General features: G+C 46.5%; 1 protein-coding gene across 2 annotated transcripts; it reads left to right on the forward strand.

Moving 5' to 3' along the window:
* The first annotated feature begins 493 nt into the window (after positions 1–493).
* Positions 494–11,711, forward strand: Rab19 (RAB19, member RAS oncogene family). 2 transcript variants are annotated; one of them, XM_059256563.1, is made up of 4 exons: positions 494–649; positions 3,695–3,918; positions 8,637–8,820; positions 10,979–11,711. In XM_059256563.1, exons 2-4 carry the CDS (start codon positions 3,718–3,720, stop codon positions 11,245–11,247), a joined length of 654 nt encoding a protein of 217 aa, XP_059112546.1. In that variant the 5' UTR covers positions 494–649; positions 3,695–3,717; the 3' UTR covers positions 11,248–11,711. The 2 variants fall into 2 exon arrangements, with proteins under 2 accessions (XP_059112546.1, XP_059112547.1); XM_059256564.1 differs by having other exon boundaries at positions 510–622.
* The last annotated feature ends 7,471 nt before the right edge of the window (positions 11,712–19,182 follow it).

The raw sequence follows: 19,182 nt of genomic DNA on the forward strand, positions 1-19,182 counted from the left end.
TTATTTATTTTGCCTGTGTTTGTGCATGTACGTGTAGTCAGAGAACAACTTAGTTGGGTCCTGGGGATTAAATCCGGCCTTCAAGCTTGGCAGCAGGCACTTTTACCCACTGAGACATCTTATGGACCCTTGGATTACTTTTTTAAGCTACTTGAGCTCCTCCTTTCTTCCAGTGACTTCTCCAAACAAGTCACTCAAGACCCAGATCAATGTCGATGTCATCTCAGTTAACACCCAACCAAAAAAAGCAAGCAAGCGTATCAGGCAGGATGTAGGATGAAGGATGCAGAGTGGAAAACGGAACAGGGCAGCTTAACAGGTGTCAGTTGAGCGAAAGGTAGTTCCTCTCTGGGCTTTCTCCTGATCTGACCAATTCTGGCACGTAAGCCAGCTGTGTGCGCTAGACCCGGCACTAGCCGGCACCTCACCTAGGGCTTCAGGCTCCTTGCAGGTGGGAGGGATTGCCCTTCTTTCCCTTTCGCTTTCTCGGGCCACCAAACCTGACGCCGGGGACCGGAACTACAGTTCCCACCTTGCAGCAAGGCAGGAGGAAGAAGGGCACCGAGGGCTGCGAAGGAAACCAGGAGAAAAAGCAAACACTACCTGCTCGCTAGCCAGCAAGGTGAGAGCGGGGACAGGTAAGCAACAGGTGGACCCAGCAGGTGGAGGCTGCGGGGATGTGGAACGGGGTTGTCTGGGAGGACTCTGCCGGTTTCTCCTTGCAGGGCTTGTATTTTAACTTGAAGGGGGGCTTTTGTGAAAGCCCGGGCCCTTTGAGGGGAAAGAAAAGGGAGACTTGGAAACAAGGTTTCAGCTCCAGTTACAGTGGTAAGATGCCGGAAGTAGAATGGCTTTCTTTAGTTGAAAAGACACAGAAAAGTAAAAAAGTGGTTTGATTGTATCTCTGCGGGATCATCTCTCCATATGTGATCTCAGGGGCACCCAGAGGGCCCAGACCGTCACTGGCCTCTTTAAAGCCTTTCGTTTCTACCAATGTATAGACTAGATATTTGTGTGCATTTTTATTTGTCTGTCAATATAGGCATGGGTTTTTCTTTTCTTTTCTTTTTTCTTTTCTTTTTTTTTTTTTTTTTTTTTGGTTTTTTGTTTTGTTTGTTTTGGTTTTTTGAGACAGGGTTTTTCTGTGTAGTTTTGGTGCCTGTCCTGGATCTCGCTCTGTAGACCAGGCTGGCCTCAAACTCACAGAGATTCACCTGGCTCTGCCTCCCAGTGCTGGGATTAAAGGTGTGCACCATCTCTGCCTGGCTTGGCATGGGCTTTTCTATGGCATCAGAAAACCAAAGAATAAATCAATGAGAAGTGAGGGTGTGTCTTGTGACAGGAACAGTTTACTGAACCTCAAATTCAATCACCAAAGTATTTTGGGGATTTTGGTCTCATGAGATATTTGGTAAGGAGACCTAACAAAATGTGTGAGTGATGGTTTAAATGCCGAAGTACCTGCCCTTTCTGGAATATGTTTGCTGCTTGAAATATCTGCTGAGTTATCACGTGGACTAGGAGTTCAACATGTTGTTACAGAGCAAGGGGAGCTCTGAGAACGGCAGATAGGAATCCTGAGACAGGCCTCAGCTCCTGGAATGTAGAGCTGCCCCATGCACAGTAGATTTCAGGAGAAATCGAGCTCCTGCAGACTGAAGATATTTAAGCACAGGGGAGTACTGAACAGAGCTGCTGAAAGTGGGAATGTAGATGCAGGTGATTGATGTACTTATTGGCTGACGGTTCTCAAATCTCATCAGATTCACCTGGGGACATGTGCATCTGTTGTTGTTTTAATTTTTATCTGTGTGTGTTCGTGTGTGTACATATCATGTGGCAGCCGGAGGTCAACCTCATGTATCGTCCTCAGCGCCATCCACTTTGGTTTTGGAAAGAGGACCTATCATTTGCCTGGAGTTCAGAGTGCACTAGGCTGGCTAACCAGGGAGCCCCTGGGATCCTTTGTATCCACCTCCCCAGAGACAGGGTTACAAGCACATGGCACTGTGTCTGACTTTTTTTTTTTTATGTAAACACTCATAAAATAAAACTTTTTTAATGCATTTATTTTTATCTTATGTGTATGGATGATTTGTTTGTATATATGTCCATGTTCTGCATGCATGCAGTGCCCATAGAGGCCAGAAGACAGCATTGGACCCCTGAAACTGGAGTTTCAGATGTTGTGAGGCATCATGTGGGTGCTAGGAACCAAACCTGGGTCCTCTGAAAGAGCAACCAATGCTCTTAACTACTACTGAGTCATCTCTTCAGCCCCATAAATTACTATATATGTATATAAATTACTATAGATAGATAGATAGATAGATAGATAGATAGATAGATAGATGTATTGGTCTGAGGTAGGTTCTAAGAATATATATTTTTAATTATCTCCTCCAGATAATTCTGATAATCATTAAGTTTGGCAAATACCAACATTAGAAACCTTTAAGCTGCCAGGCGGTAGTACCAGCACTCGGGAGGCAGAGGCAGGTGGATCTCTGTGAATTTGAGGCCAACCTGGTCTACAGAGTGAGTTCCAGGACAGGTTCCAAAGTGACACAGAGAAACCCCGTCTCAAAAAAAAAAAAAACAACAAACAACAAGACAAAACAAACAAACAAACAAACAAAACCTCTAAACTATTTTCTTTTCCAAGCTAGAATTTCCCATAGAGCTCTCCCCAGCCCACCCATCCACCAAGTTTCACTATGCAACTATCCTAAAGCTTGCTATGTAGACCAGGCTGGCCTTGAACTCATAGAGATCCACCTACCTCTGCTTCCTGAGTGCTGGGATTAAAGTTGTGTGCCACCACACTTGGCCCTGCCATATCTTTCTAACTAAAGTTTTTAAAAATATCCTCAAAATACTAATTTCCTGTTTGAGAAAAATGGAACGCTACCCAGAATAAAAAGGCTATGTGGGTGCTGGCAAGATGGCCCCAAGGTGAAAAGCACCTAAGTTCAATTCCCAACATCTACTTCAAGCTCACAACTGCCTGTCACTCCAGTGCCAGGGCACCCAAGACCTCTGGCCTCTTCAGGCACAGCACACTTGTGTACTCTTCCTTAAGATGGCTTCCCAAGCCGGGCGGTGGTGGCGCACGCCTTTAATTCCAGCACTCGGGAGGTAGAGCCAGGCGGATCTCTGTGAGTTCGAGGCCAGCCTGGGCTACCAAGTGAGTTCCAGGAAAAGGCGCAAAGCTACACAGAGAAACTCTGTCTCGAAAAACCAAAAAAAAAAAAAAAAAAAAAAAAAAAAAAAAAGATGGCTTCCCAGTCCAATCTTGTCAGTTGTCATGAGTTGACTGGGCAGCTAGGCTTCTAGTGGCTGGGGGTATGTTTTCCACCTGACTGATGGCCAGGGAGTTACTCATGCCAGGTAGGCATTACCTTCACCATCCTGCTCTTTGGGCACCTCATCTTCAGGAATGGGATTTCCTCGGGTCTCTGATTTGGCAAAGTTGACCACACTCTGTTCCCATCAAAGAATGGCCTTATCTGTGTGAGGGCTTTTCTGAAGCTGTGTCCACATACACCTGGGGTGGGGGCTCATGGGGCAACTCTCTACGCCTCAACAGTCATTGGCATCCTTCACTACCCCAGCTTGTCTTCTACTGGAGCCCAGTGCAGGAGCCTGGTAGGTGCTCACTAGAGAAAAACTGAACGCCACCTTTCTTCCCTAGGTCTGTTCTAGGAAGCCAGAGCCATGCAGTTCTCCAGCTCAGCCAGAGCAGCAGATGAGAACGTGGACTATTTGTTCAAGGTCATCCTCATCGGAGATTCCAATGTGGGGAAGACGTGTGTGGTGCAGCATTTCAAATCGGGAGTCTACATCGAGTCCCAGCAGAACACCATTGGGGTGGACTTCACGGTGCGCTCCCTCGAGATAGACGGCAAGAAAGTGAAGGTCAGAGGAGTACTGGGGGAGCTCCATTGTTTGAGCCAGAGCCCCCGTTTTCAGTAAGGTATAAACACGGAAGCCATAAAAGAGGTATTGCTACATCTACCTAAAGGTCATAATTTCTACAAACCAAAAATATGGTAAACAGTCAAAAGAGAAATGACAGACTGGAAATATCTGCAATATGAAGAAAGACTAGGTTCTTTGATAGGAAAGGAATTTTGATAAATGTCTAAGAAAAACACCAGCAACTGTGTGATGGTACACATTTATAATCCCAGAATAAGATTAAGGCAAGAAGATTGAGGCCACCTGGGCCACATATTGAGTGCCAAACCAGGCTGAGCTACTACTACATAGTGAGGACCCTCAAAAATAGAGAGTTAAATGAGGTAGTGCATGCTTTTAATCCTCGAACATGGGAGGCAGAAGCAATTGGATCTTTATGAGTTAAAGGCTAGCCAGAGCTATATAGTGAGACCCTGTCTCAAAAATAAACAGACAAAAGACCAATGACCAAATATAAAAAGTGACCACAGACCAGAAAAAACTTACTTCACAAATTTTGTAAGAACAAAGTCAGACCCAGCATGATAGCTTGCCACCAAGTCTGATCACCTGATTCCCTTCCCTGGGCCTTAGTAGGAAGGACTCTGCCCTGACCTACACACGTGTAGAGGGCAAGAGGTCCTTGCCTACACAGATAAGCACCGGAGAATCTAGGAAAAGTCAGACTCGAAGTCTTATCTCTTCAGGGAAAGAGATGTTCCCTCTCTTTCTCCTGGGAAAAAATATAGTTTGCAAACTGGTGATCCTTTGCTATCTGTAGAGTCAGGCATCACCCAGATCCCCCAGAATTTATATTTTGTTTATCCCAGACTTTCCCCCTAAATCTTGAGCATTGCTTCTAAGTCCATTAAACCCATTCTTTATGAGAGATGCCACTTGTAATTGATTAAACAGCCTAAGCGAATTTTTTTTTTTTTTTCCTACAAGACAGCGTTCCTCTTTGTAGCCTTTGCTGTCCTGGAACTCGAGTCTCTGTAGACCTGGCTGGCCTTGAACTCAGAGATTCGCCTGTCTCTGCCTCCCAAGTGCTGGGGTTAAAGTTGTGCTCCACCACTGCCTGGCAAGTTCTCTGTTATCTTAGGCCAGGCCAATCCTGACTCCCACAGGCGTTATGTTTACCTCAGTCATTCTTCTTAGACCCTAAATCTTGAGCACTGTTTGTAAGTCAACAGAGCCCATCTTTATGGAAGAAGCCATTTGTACTTCATAAAAAGCCTCATGTAAACATGTCTTAAGCTTTGTTGTACACAAAGGACTGAGTTGATTGTCATCAGAAAACATTCTTCCAAAATTGTGCTGTGCTTAAATAACGGCTAAAATAAACAACCTGGTGTCAGACTCCGGAAGTTTGGCCCAGCACTGGCTAACTAAGTCAGGCTGAACCGAATTTCATTTGTACCTCCCTTACCTGGATCATTTCCCTGCTGACTGTGATGCTTGCAGGCACCCACACATACTTGTGTACCACGGTGCACTCGGATGCGTTTGCGTGCGCAAACACACACACACACACACACACACACACACACACACACCCCATAAATAAAATGTAATGAAAAAGAACTCACGTATAGATTTATATGTAGACCCCCACTGTTACTCTCAAAGAACTGTAAGTAGTGGGACATACTGTCACATCCCTGTAATCCTGGCACTGAAAGGACTGAGTCAGGGAGATCACAAGTATGCACCTGGCCTGGGCTACATAGATGTTGCCTCAAAATAAATAATACCTACGAAGATATTGAGATCATTGGGAAAATTTTAATATGGTGTAGATAATTAGATGACTGCAGGGAGTTGTTGGTGTTGTGATTATGTAAATGAGTGTTTATTTGTAACCTGGAGTAGTGTTAAGTCCAGAATTCAAAATGTAGAGGCAGGAGGATGACCACAAATTTTCAGCCAGCACCTTTGTCTGCTTCATGAGTTCCAGGCCATCCAGGGTTACCTCATGAGACCCTGTCTCAAAAAAACTAAAAAGAAAATATCTACTGTATCTGTGTGCTGATGTATGGCCAGCTGCTAACAAGAATACCTTGTTTCGCTGGGCAGTGGTGGCGCATGCCTCCTTTAATCCCAGCACTCGGGAGGCAGAGCCAGGTGGATCTTTGTGAGTTCGAGGCCAGCCTGGTCTCCAAAGCGAGTTCTGGGAAAGGCGCAAAGCTACACAGAGAAACCCTGTCTCGAAAAACCAAAAAAAAAAAAAAAAAAAAAAAAGAATATCATGTTTGTGTGCTGATGTACGGCCAGCTGCTAACAAGAATACCGTGTCTGTGTGCTGATGTAAGTCCAGCTGCTAACAAGAATACCGTGTCTGTGTGCTGATGTGCGGCCAGCTGCTAACAAGAATACCGTGTCTGTGTGCTGATGTGCGGCCAGCTGCTAACAAGAATACTGTGTCTGTGTGCTGATGTGCGGCCAGCTGCTAACAAGAATATCGTGTCTGTGTGCTGATGTAAGTCCAGCTGCTAACAAGAATACCGTGTCTGTGTGCTGATGTGCGGCCAGCTGCTAACAAGAATACCGTGTCTGTGTGCTGATGTGCGGCCAGCTGCTAACAAGAATACTGTGTCTGTGTGCTGATGTGCGGCCAGCTGCTAACAAGAATACCGTGTCTGTGTGATGATGTAAGTCCAGCTGCTAACAAGAATACCGTGTCTGTGTGCTGATGTGCGGCCAGCTGCTAACAAGAATACCGTGTCTGTGTGCTGATGTGCGGCCAGCTGAAGAGACCAGCTATCAAAGAGCAGCACAGGGGGATCCTGAAGGAGGAAATCTTGATAATTATTGAATCGCAGTGATTAAAGACTCATTTTTCTATTCTCTCCTGTTCAGTGACATGTTAACAATTTTTCTTTAACGGATAAAAGGGGACGGGCTGGCGAGGCTCAGCAGGTAAAGGCCCTTGCCACCAAGCCTGACGACCCAGACTGTCTTCTGACCTCCACACATGCACCATGGCATGTGTGTGGCCCCCTGACCTCCACACATGCACCATGGCATGTGTGTGACCCCCAAGCCTCAGACATATATTTTTTTCTGATACTGGGAATTGTGACTAGGACTTTGTACATGTTAAGCAAAATCCTCTTGCCTGGGCCTTATGAGTAGCTGTGATTACCAGGCCAGGCTAAAAGATCAATTTTTATATAAACAGCATGAGCGTATGCCAGTGAGCAGTGCCAGTCATAGAGACTCATGCTTATAATCTCAGCAATTGGGGGGTGGAAGCAGGCAGATCAAGAGTTTCATGCCAACCTCAGCTACATACTGAGCTCAAGGCCAGCCTGGGCCATATGAGACTTTATCTTAAAAACAAAAACAAAAGTTTATACACAGGGATAGAGATCACTCAGTGGTTAACAGCACTTGCTGCTCTCAAAAAGGACCCACAATGCATTCCAGCCATGAGGTGGCTTGCGCCTTTAATTCCAGCACTCGGGGAAGCAGAGGTAGGTGTACCTCTGTGTGTTTGAGGACATCCAGGCTACACGGAGAAACCGTCTCAAAAAAACAAAAAAATAAAAAACAATCCATTCCACTTCATAACCTCTAGTTCCAGGGTATCTGATGCCCTCTTCTGACCTCTGTAGACACCAGGCGTGCGCACATGCGCGCGCGCACGCACGTACGCACACGCGCGTGTGCACACACACACAAGTAAAAACACATAAAGTGATTCCAAAAAAATATTTTCTAAAATTTAGACACTATTGGAAGGTGTATAAGTTGGTACTGATGTGATCCATGCTTGGGGCAATGGAGAATATAGTGATAAGGATGCTACTGAATGTGAATGGTCTGAGTGGTCCTTTAAAATCAACGCAGTTCAGCCTATACTATCCCTTTTGCCAGGATTCCCCCCAATGGATAAACTCGAAATATGAACCCAAAAACCTAGGCCAAGGAATGTGTGAGGTCAAAAGGAAAGACCCAGAAATAAACAATCTTCCAATCAGTGGAAGAGCACAGTGATTCCTAGACCAGAAAGCACATTTTGGCCCTGCCTGGCCCCACTGAATCTGAATACATTGCAGTAAGATGTGGGAATTTATTTGTTCTCGGAACTTGCTCTGTAGACCAGGCTGGCCTCTAACTCACAGAGATCCACCTGCCTCTGCTCCCTAAATGCTTGGATTAAAGGCGTGTGCCACCACCTCCCGGCTTTGTTCTTTTAAAAAGTATATTATTTATGGGCTGGAGAGATGGCTCAAGAGGTTAAGAGCACTGGTTGCTCTTCCAGAGATCCTGAGTTCAATTCCCAGCAACCACATGGTGGCTCACAACCATCTGTAATGAGATCTGGTGCCCTCTTCTGGCATTCAAGCATACATGCAGGCAGAACACTGTATACGTGATGAATAAATCAATCAATCTTTTTTTAAAAAAAAAAAAAGTATTTATTTGCTGTGTGTGCCTGTGAGGGCATGCCTGTCACTGTGTGTGTGTGACAGCTGGAGGCCAACCTGCCAGAGCTGGCTCTTTCCTGCCATCATATGGGTCCCAGGGATTGAACTCAGGTCGTCAGGCTTGGCAGCAGTACCTTTACCCACTGGGCCATCTTGCCAGCCCACAGGAAACGATTTGTAAGATGACTTAGATGAAGGGATGTCTGTGTTGCTCTAGCTCCTGTCATCTCTTCCGTCCCGCAGATGCAGGTGTGGGACACTGCGGGCCAGGAGCGCTTCCGTACCATCACCCAAAGCTACTACCGAAGTGCCCACGCGGCTATCATCGCCTATGACCTCACACGGCGGTCCACATTCGAGTCTGTCCCTCACTGGATTCATGAGATAGAGAAATATGGAGCAGCTAACCTGGTCATCATGCTGATCGGTAAGGCATTTTCCCAGCAGTTAGCATTTCTTGACTGGCCTCTGCTCATGCTCAGTTTGATTTCCTCAGTAGTGAACTGTAGCTGGAGTTTTCCTGCCTGGCCCACAGTCAGGGCAAATCTCTCTCACCTGCCAGTCCCACAGCCGCTCAGACCCAACCAAGTAAACACAGACTTATATTGGTTACAAACTGTATGGCCGTGGCAGGCTTCTTGCTAACTGTTCTTACAGCTTAAATTAATCCATTTCCATTAATCTATACCTTGCCACATGGCTCGTGGCTTACCGGCATCTTCACATGCTGTTTGTCATCATGGCGGCTGGCAGTGTCTCTCTGACTCAGCCTTCCACTTCCCAGCTTTATTCTCCTCCTTGTCCCGCCTACACTTCCTGCCTAGCCACTGGCCAATCAGTGATTTATTTACTGACCAATCAGCAACACACTTGATATACAGACCATCCGACAGCAGTGGACTATAAAATCCTAAAAGATTGGGAGTGTGGCCACCGCAGCCAGCAGAATAATGATCCTTGGGAGGCAAAAGGCAGTTGAGTTCGACAGGACTAAGTAGCTGGTGTTGGTTCAGACTTCAGAAGTCTGACCCCAAGTAGTTTGTTTTAGGCATATTTAAGCACAGCACAATTTGGTGAAAATTTTCCTGGTGATAACTAACTCAATCCCACGTGCACAACAAAGCATAAAGTAAACTAAATAAAGATTGGACTGAGTACAGGCTGGGTGATGGTGGCACATGCCTTTAATCCCAGCACTCGGGAGGCAGAGGCAGGCGGATCTCAGTGAGTTCGAGGCCAGCCTGGTCTACACAGTGCCCCAGGACAGCCAGGGCTGTTACACAAAGAAACCCTGTCTCGGGAGCCACTCAGATGAATGTGACTGGCCAATGAATGACTACTTATGGGTGTGCCAACTCCTAAGTGAAACCTTTAAAAACCAACTAAAAGGTTCACTGGAAATTGGTCATGTGACCCCAGGTCTCTGGATGATGAGGCAGGTAACTGGAGAGTTCAGGAAGGGCCTGGGGAGGTGGTTCAGTTAATGACATGCTTGCCGTAAAACATGAGTTCAGATCCTCAGCTCCCAGGTCAAAGTCAGGTGCTGCAGTACAGGTGAACCTAGAAATGGGGAGATCCATCAAGTTCATTGGCCAGCCAGTCTATCTGAATCAGTGAGGTCAAAGTTCACTGAGATCTTATCTCAAAAAAAAAAAAAAACTCGTTTGGGAGGCAACTTCTTGTGGTAGGTTATGCTGATGTCTGCCTTCTAAGGTTCTTAGGCATGTGGAATTTCTCTTAAGGTGTCAATCAAAGGGCTGGGCATGGCAGTGAGGGAGAACTATTTCAGAATTGAGAAGTCATCAGCTTCTGGTACGTTTGGTGTTCTATGGGAGCATCAGCGAGGCTTGGGCCACCACCTATGGGCTATGACTATGTAACCAGGTTCAGGCTAGCCTGGGCTACATGAGAACCTGTCTCAAAGAACACAGAGGGGGTGGGCAAGATGGCTGAGTGATAAGGGCACTTGCCACCAAACCTTAAGACTTGGGTTCAGTCCCCAAGAGAAATAACTCTTGAACGTTGTCCTCTGACCTCCACGTACGTGCTGTGGTATATGAGTGCGCCACACTCCCAACACAGCAAATAAATGTAATCTTTTTGTCTTTTTCTTCCTTTTTTTTTTTCTCCAGTTTTTTTGAGACAAGGTTTCTCTGTGTAGCCCTGGCCAACCTGGAACTCACTCTAGAGACGGAACTCAAAAATTATCCTGCCTCTACCTCCTGAGTGCTGGGATTAAAGGCACGCACCACCACCACTATAAATGTAATTTTTTTTCCATACAGGGTTTCTCTGTGTACCTTTTTGTGCCTATAAATGTAATTTTTTAAAAAATTTCAAAAGTACAAAGACAGGCCAGCTGGTGGTGGCGCACGCCTTTAATCCCAGCACTCAGGAGGCAGAGCCAGGCGGATCTCTGTGAGTTCGAGGCCAGCCTGGTCTAAACAGTGAGTTCCAGGACAGGCTCTAAAGCCTTGAAAACCAAAAAAAAAAGTAAAAGCGGGCGGAGAAGGGACAGGGGGAGGGAGGGAGTTTGATAAAGACAGGTTTTATTACTGTTATATTTACACATCTTCCATCTGCAGGAAACAAATCGGACCTGTGGGAGAAGCGGCACGTCCTGTTTGAGGATGCCTGCACACTGGCTGAGAAGTATGGCCTCCTGGCTGTCTTGGAGACATCTGCCAAGGAGTCCAGGAACATAGACGAAGTCTTCGTGCTCATGGCGAAGGAGTTGATTGCCCGCAACAGCCTGCACCTGTACGGGGAGCCCATCCAGCAAGGTCTCTCCCAGGATTCCAGCCCAGTATTTGTGGCCCAGGGCCCCAGCGAGAACACCCGCTGTACTTGCTGAACATGTGTGGGAGGCCGGCGTCTCCGGGTAGCACTGCAGGCAGAGCCCTCCTCCTGGCAGACTCTGAGGGAAGGGGACACCACCGTCCTCACTCAGGCCCTGGGGGAAAAGGGTTGGGATGGCCTTTCCCCGTCCTGGTCTCTGTCTCCCAACACCCTGACTGTGTTATAGTGGAGTCTGCTTCTCTGTTGTACAAAGACAGCCGTGGAAGGCAGGAGAGAGCGGCAACATGCAGAGAGGATATTGGAACATTCTAGATCTGGAAACAGCCCAGGACGGGGTGGGGGAAGGCCTATAATGAAAAGCCAGACTGCTTCCTGACAGTCACAGCCCGGTCTTCTTCCCGGGGTGCAAGGGCTGTTGGCTCAAGGCCAGAAACGCCATCTTGCCAAATGGTCAGGAACCAGGAGGCAGATGGAACTGGCTCCACCCCTATGTGTTTGACCATGGGGGGGGGTGGAGTGGGGGTGTGTGTGGAAGAGATGCTTACCATGAATTCCTAAAACATTAAATTATCTACTACACAGAAGTCAGTGCTGCATTGAAATTAAATTGTCTCCAGACAGTGGTGGTGCACGCCTTTAATCACAGCACTCAGGAGGCAGAGGTAAGTGGCTCTATGAGTTCGAGGCCAGCCTGGTCTACAGAGCGAGTTCCAGGACAGCCAGGAGTGTACAGAGAAACCCTGTCTCAAAAAGAAAAAAAAAAAAAATTGCTCTATAGATTCTTTGCAAACCAGTATTGTGTCGCCTTCCATAAGATGCGGCCAAAGACCAGCTGCTACCGTCATCGTGTGGTGGAGCGGCCCCCACTTTCAGAACTACAAACAGGGGAGAGCACTTGGTGAGCATGTATAATATCCCAGCTTCGATGCCCAGCACTGCAGACACAAATAATAAATAGATGAAAAAAGTCATAAATTGATACAAACATAGAGGAGGGCCAGGCATGGCGGTGGAAGACTGTAATCCCAGCTCCTGTAGAGACCAGAGAGTCAGAAGTTGAAGGTCATCCTGGCTACATTACTGAATGAGGCCAGCCTAGGTCTTGTTGTGTTATGTTGTATTATATGATATGATATCATATTATATGATAGAGTAGGGATTGGTAGTGCAGGCCTGTTGTCTCATTTACTCAAGATACTGAGGCAGGAGGATCAAAAGTTTGAGACCAGGGCTGAAGCAATGGCTCAGTAATTAGCAGGGACTGCTCAAGCCAAGGATCTGAGTGGTTCCTGGTACCTGTGCTGGGCAGCTCACAGCAGCCTTTAACTCTAGCTCCAGTGGATGTGATGCCCTCCTCTGCACTCACAGGAACCTGCACTCACATGTACATAGTATCCCCCTCACACACACACATAAATAAACCTTTAAAAACTTCAAGGCCTACCTTGACTACAGAACAAGTTCAAGGCCGGCCTGGGCAATTTATCAAGACCCTAACTCAAAACAAAGGGCTGAGGATACGGAGTGACAGAGTGCTTTCCCTAACATGTTCAAGGCCCTGGGTTCAATCCCCAATACTGGAAACCAAACCAAACCCTAAACCTACTCAACTGTAAAGGAGACAAGGAAGGGGTACTATCAGGGTCACACCCAGCACATAAGGGGTCCCTTAGCTTCCGGAGTCTGAGCCCCAGAGGGCAGCACGTACTCAGCTGCTCCTCTGTGACTGACAGAAGTCGGGTGAGACCCCTGGGGAGTCAACAGGCCCCTAGTTTACCAAGTCCAGTGCAGAAGGAAGCCCATAGGGGGCCTCTCCAGCCCCTCACCCTGCTATGGCCTGGCTCCCCTTTCCCTGCTCGCATTCTAGCTCCTGCAGGAGATGGAGGGGGCACTCTTCAAAGCACTCACATCCTGTGGGGGAAGCCAGTCCTTCAGGCCATCTGTCCTTCCCCTTCTCATCCTGACTTCCCCAAGGTCAACCTTATATTGATCATCCTGTTTCTCCTAAGGACATTAGGTAGGGGTGGGAACTCGACCTTAGCTGACATGCCGAGACAGGATGGAACTTCAATTCTGACCTTCGTAACGGGTCCACCATGACAGGACAGGAGCCATGCAGAGAGCCTGTCTCTCCCAGCTCTGGCCTGCTTAAGCAGGAGGCATTCTACACTGTCACTCAAGCTTCCTTTGAGAAAATTACAATTGTTTTTATGTATTGTTTTTACACTTGTGTGTGTGTGTGCACACACACGCGCGTGCATGCACGCACACACAAGTATTAAGGTATATCCATGGAGTCAGTTCCCTCCTACTCAGGGGTGCCAGAAATTGAGCTCAGATTGTCCAGCTTGATGACAAGTGCCATTACCCGCTGAGCTGTCTTTTTTTTTTTTTTTTTTTTGGTTTTTCGAGACAGGGTTTCTCTGTGTAGCTTTGCGACTTTCCTGGGACTCACTTGGTAGCCCAGGCTGGCCTCGAACTCACAGAGATCCGCCTGGCTCTGCCTCCCGAGTGCTGGGATTAAAGGCGTGCACCACCACTGCCGGCTGCTGAGCTGTCTTTATGCCCACTCAACATCTTCCTAAAACGTAAGGTACTAGGGGCATTCCCTAGATTCTGGGTACTCATCAGCTTTGAAAGCACCTGAGAACTTAAATTTGGGCCTGTGGTGCACAGTTCCTCCCAGCAGGAGGGGGGCTGTGTAGTGGAGGCTGGAAACGAGATGGAAGGGAGGGCTTAGCATCCCAAGATCTCCTTCCAGCCACGCCACAGACGACATAACCTCCTTGTACTGGGCATGCCCCCTAAAGGATCCAGTTCCTGCTTTCTGCCAACAGTGTCAACATCCTGAGGCTCCTTCCTTTAACATGAGCCTCAAGTTAGTTCTCTCTAGAGAGAGCTGTGACAAAAAGAGCAAATTTGGTCCCTCTCCCTCACTCTGTCTTTCTGACCCACCATGTGATCTCCCTTTCCAACAAAAGTCTGGCATTGTGATGCCTCGCACCATGGTGTTACATAGCAAACAGGCCTCTCCCCAGGGCCAGCACTGGGACTCTTAACCTGTGAGCTAAATAAACCACTTTTCTTGTAAGTTACAAAGTATTTCATTATAGCAATGTTGGTGGACAAATGGAACAGTCTGCTGCTAAAGGTCAGGTGTCAGGGCTGGATGGTTAGGGCCAAGCGTCCTGGACAAGATCACGACCTGGGGGACACTAGGCAACTGCTGTGACATGAGGTCAGGTAGCACGTCCCTGTGCAGAAGATGCTTGGGGTCCATACTTCCAAGTGGAGACTAGAGAATCTCCCCAGCAGAAAGCACACTGTCTTTCACGAGACCTCTCTCCATGCCGCTAACGTGGCTGTCTGTGAACACCAATACTTCATCCACTGCTTTAGAACCTGCTTAAGGGACCTGTCTGAGTCATTTCTTCAAGACCAGCATGGCAGTCTTCCAGTTCTGTCATTTCTTCTATTATAACAACTCTCCTGGGAATTCTGGGAAGGAACTATGGAGGACTACTCATCTTCCTTTTCATTTTCAGAACTGTCACTTGAGAGACCTACTATTCTTCCAATTTGAGACCTACGGTTCTCCCAATTTACAGACAAAGAAAAGTGATGCTAAGTAACTTGTTCATTAAATGACAGGCAGCTTTTGTGGTGCTATGCAGATCGGGTAACTGAAGTCTTTCAACTATTTATGTCTGAAAGCACCAGATAAACAAACAAACAAACAAATAGGCGAGGTGGATAGGAGAACATAGCTTGGCAGTAGAGCGCTCGCCTAGCATACAGTCAGCCCTGGGTTTAAGCATCAACATTCCAAATTAATGAATGAATAAATGATTAAATAAGTAAATAAGCATTTTGAGACAGTCTCATGTATCTTAGGTTGGCCTTGAAGTCACTGTGTAGCCAAAAAGGACCTTGAACTACTGATTCTCCTGTTTCTATCTCCCAAGTTCTAGAATTACAGATGTACACCATCACGCCTAACTAAAAAGTCTTTTTTATGGGCTGGATTGATGACTCAGAGATTAAGAATGTTTGTGGCTTTTCCAGAGGACCTCAGTCCACTTCCCAACACCCATGTTAGGTGCTCATAACCGCCCTAGCTTCAGGAGATCTGATACCCTCCTCTGGTCTCCATAGACACCCACACGTGTGGCATACTCTCTCACTAACATATACACATAAAAACACATCTAAAATATTTCAAATCGAGGCTGGGTGTGGTGCATGCCCTTAGTTCCAGCACTTAGAAGGCAAAGGAAGGCAGATCTGTGAGTTCCAGGCCAGCCTTGTCTACAGAGTTCCAGGGTTACAAAGAGAAACCCTGTCTTGAAAAAAGTCAAACACACACACAAAAAAAATAAAAAACAAAATAAAAAACTAAAATTAAAGTCTAGCCATAGCATATCTTTAATTCCAGCACATGGGAGGCAGAGGCGGGTAGATCTCTCTGTGTTCCAGGCCAGCCTGGTCTACATAGTGAGTTCCAGGCCAGCCACAGCTACATAGAGACACCCTGTCTCAAAAAAACCAAAAATCCCTGAGTTTAAGGAATACTCCTGCCTGATCATCCTGAGTAGCAGGAACTTCAGATATATTCCATTGTGACTAGCTTGGATATGTATTTATAAATAACTAACTTCATAGGTAAATCACAAGAATAGTGGCAGTCTCTGGGGGTTAAAAATGAAGAGATAACTGAATATCAAAAGCCCGAGTGCTCCTTAGGTTGCCCTAAGGCTGGGGGTAAATGGCCTGTTCAGTTGGGAAAATAGGCCTTAAGGCTCATTGCCCACAGGGAGACGGGAGAGGTCACAAACTCCCAAAGAACTTCAGGCCGCTCAGCAATCTGAGGAAGACTAAAGCATGTGTTTAAAATAATTACAGACCAGAGAGATGGCTCAGAGTGTTGGAGGTGCTATGGCCAAGGCCAACAATCTGAATTTGATCCACAAGATTCACACAGTGCAGACGGAGAACCAACTCCTGCAAGCTGTCCTCTGACCTCCACATGCACACAATGGCATGCATTTACATATATATATATATATATAAAACACAAATGCACACAATAACATGTACATACACACATGCACAATGGCATGTACACACACACACACACACAATGGCATGTATATATATATACAACAAACAAATGCACACTGGCATGTACATTCATACACATGCATGCACACAATGGCATGTATATATATATACAACAAACGTACACAATGGCATGTACATACATACATACTCACACAATGGCATGTACACACACACACACACATGCACACGCACACGCACACGCACACGCAATGGCATGTACATACACTCATAATGCATCCCCAGGGGCTGCAACAGCTTACTTGACCAAGTAATACACACAAACTCTGGGCTTCAAGCACCAGTACCAAGTGCGGTAGTACATACCTATCATTCTAGCACTTGGGAAACAAAAGGACAATTAGAAGTACAGGATCATCCTCAGCTACACAGCAAGTCAGCCTGGGGTATAAGAGACCCTGTATCAATCAATCAATCAAACTATTAAAAACTAAAGCTAGTGTTGTGGCACACATCCCCCCAACCCACCCAGAGAGACTTTCTCTGTGTAGTCCTGGCTGTCCTGGAACTTGCTTTGAGAGCAGGCTGGCCTTGAACTCACAGAGATCCTCCTGCCTCCCCAGTGCTGGGAGTAAAGGCATTTGCAACCACCAACTGGCTATGTGGCACACATTTCTAATCCCAGGAGGATCACAAATTCAAGGCCAGCTAGGACTACACAGTGAAACCCCACTTCAAAAGACAAGCACCACTGGTACTTTATCTATTTGTTTATTTAGTTTGAGACAGGGTCTCACTATGTATCCCTCTCTGTCCTGGAACTCACCAGACAAGACCAGACTGGACTTAAATTCAGAGATCACCTCTGGCATGGTGGGTCTAAAGGCATGTCACACCATGCTCAGCAGCACTCAATCCCAGTACTCTGAAGGCAGAGGTAGGTGGATCTCGGTGAGTTCCAGGCCAACTGGTCTACATGGTGAGTTTACTGTGTAAGTTTACTTACTGTGTAGCCAGCCAGCCAGCACTAGATAGTAAGACTTTGTGTCAAAAAAGATGCACAACCCCCCACAAAAAAAAAAAAAAAAAAAAAAAAAAACCATAAAACAACAAAGTAATTTACACCTTGAGAGGAAATACACACCATCAGGTGACTGGAATGCCACCTTGTGGGTGCACACCAATTCTTCCTTGCTCTACAATTCCACCAGCACCCTGAAATTCTCAGTTTCTAGGATTATACACTTTGGGGAGTGATCTGGATTCAAACAGTCCTCCCTACAGGTTACACGTGTAAGAAGAGTCCACCTCAATAACGACAACATCTTATTAACCAGTCCGGGCTACTGTTGAAATTCTCAAGCACACACTTGAAAGGAACTCGGATGTATAGAACGTAGGGATTTTGTGGATTATCTGCACAAAAGTCTTGCCTGCTATAAAGAGTAGGGCAGGCTTTCCCAAAGCTTCTTAGGCTCCTGACTTGCCTGTAAAACCATCCCCAGTGGATTTGGCCTCACGGACTCAGCACTGGACAGGCTAGGAAGAATTAAATTATGGCCATTTTCACACATCCCCAGTATTGTATATCTGGCAACCAGGGAGTTACATGAAAATCAAGATCCCCAAAGAATGTTTTGGAAAAATAAAGATATAAAACGTTTCATTATTTATTTGTCCAGGGGTGTGGAACGCATGAGGGAATACTTGTTAATATTTCATGGTTCATAAATCGTCCCTGAGGATGCTGTGGTGTAGCAAGTGGGGTTTCCAGCTTGCTAATACCGGTGGCCAGCAGAACCTGGAAGAAGTGTGCATCAGTGCCTGCCTTGAGAAACCTTGGCTTTGATGCTGAGTAACCTGTCAAAATACCATCTGGCATGGCTCCACGGGCCAGTGAGGCTAGGCTGTGTGAACTGGTGAACAGATCTGTCTACAAGGGCAATAAAGAAGAAAATGCAGTTCCTCACACCTGAGAACGTTGATCTAGTCCTTCACCATGGGGCTGGACACTGAACAGTCTCAAGAGCCAACATTTGAGCTGATGAGATGACTCATCCACCGTGACTGAGGACCAGAGTTCAGTCCCAGGACCTACTTGGTGGAAGGAGAGAACAGACTCCCTTGCCCAAGCACACTCATGCACGTACACACACATACACACTCACAAAGATGTAATAAAAATTTCAAATATAGTCTTTAAAAAAAAGTCAACATTTACATGGAGTAATGGCTCGAGCAGATCTCTCCCATGGCTCTAATTTTTCCCCTTTATTTACAGCTTGTAGAGAGTTTTTCATAAACTCTCTATTATTTTTAAACTTTTTTTCTATGCTTTATTTTGCCTGCATGTATGTCTGTAAGAGTGTCAGATCCCCTGGAACTGGTGTTCCAGACAGTTGTGAGGTATGTGGGTGCTGGGAATTGAACCCATGTCCTCTGGGAGAGCAGCCAGTGCTCCCAACCACAGAACCACCTCTCCAGCCCTTGTAGAGACTTTATTAAAAGGAAAAATTGCCTCTAATCCCAGAAATGCCCATTATTAGTGGTTTGCAATATAGGATGTACTGAGTGAGCATCTGCAGTCCAGGAAACCCAATTATAAAGCTGAAGACAGCTCCACGCTTCAGCTGAGCTGGGCCAGATTCTTAGCCAGGTGTGGTGGTGCACACCTTCAATCCCAGCACTCGGGAGGCAGAGGCAGGGGGGTCTGTTAGTTCCAGTCCAGCCAGAGCTACAAAGTGAGATATTGTCTCACTGAGCGAGAGAGAGAGAGATTTGAAGCCTGACAGACATTCTGGCTTCTCAAAGCCAGTTGGATACCACACAGATTTTGACCCGTTTGTTTAGCACCTGTCCAGAACCCAGAACTTGTCATGTGTATGAGTGTTTTGCCTGCTGTATGTCTGTG

Source organism: Peromyscus eremicus, chromosome 3 (assembly GCF_949786415.1).
Source record: "Peromyscus eremicus chromosome 3, PerEre_H2_v1, whole genome shotgun sequence".
NCBI classification, from domain to species: Eukaryota; Metazoa; Chordata; class Mammalia; order Rodentia; family Cricetidae; genus Peromyscus; species Peromyscus eremicus.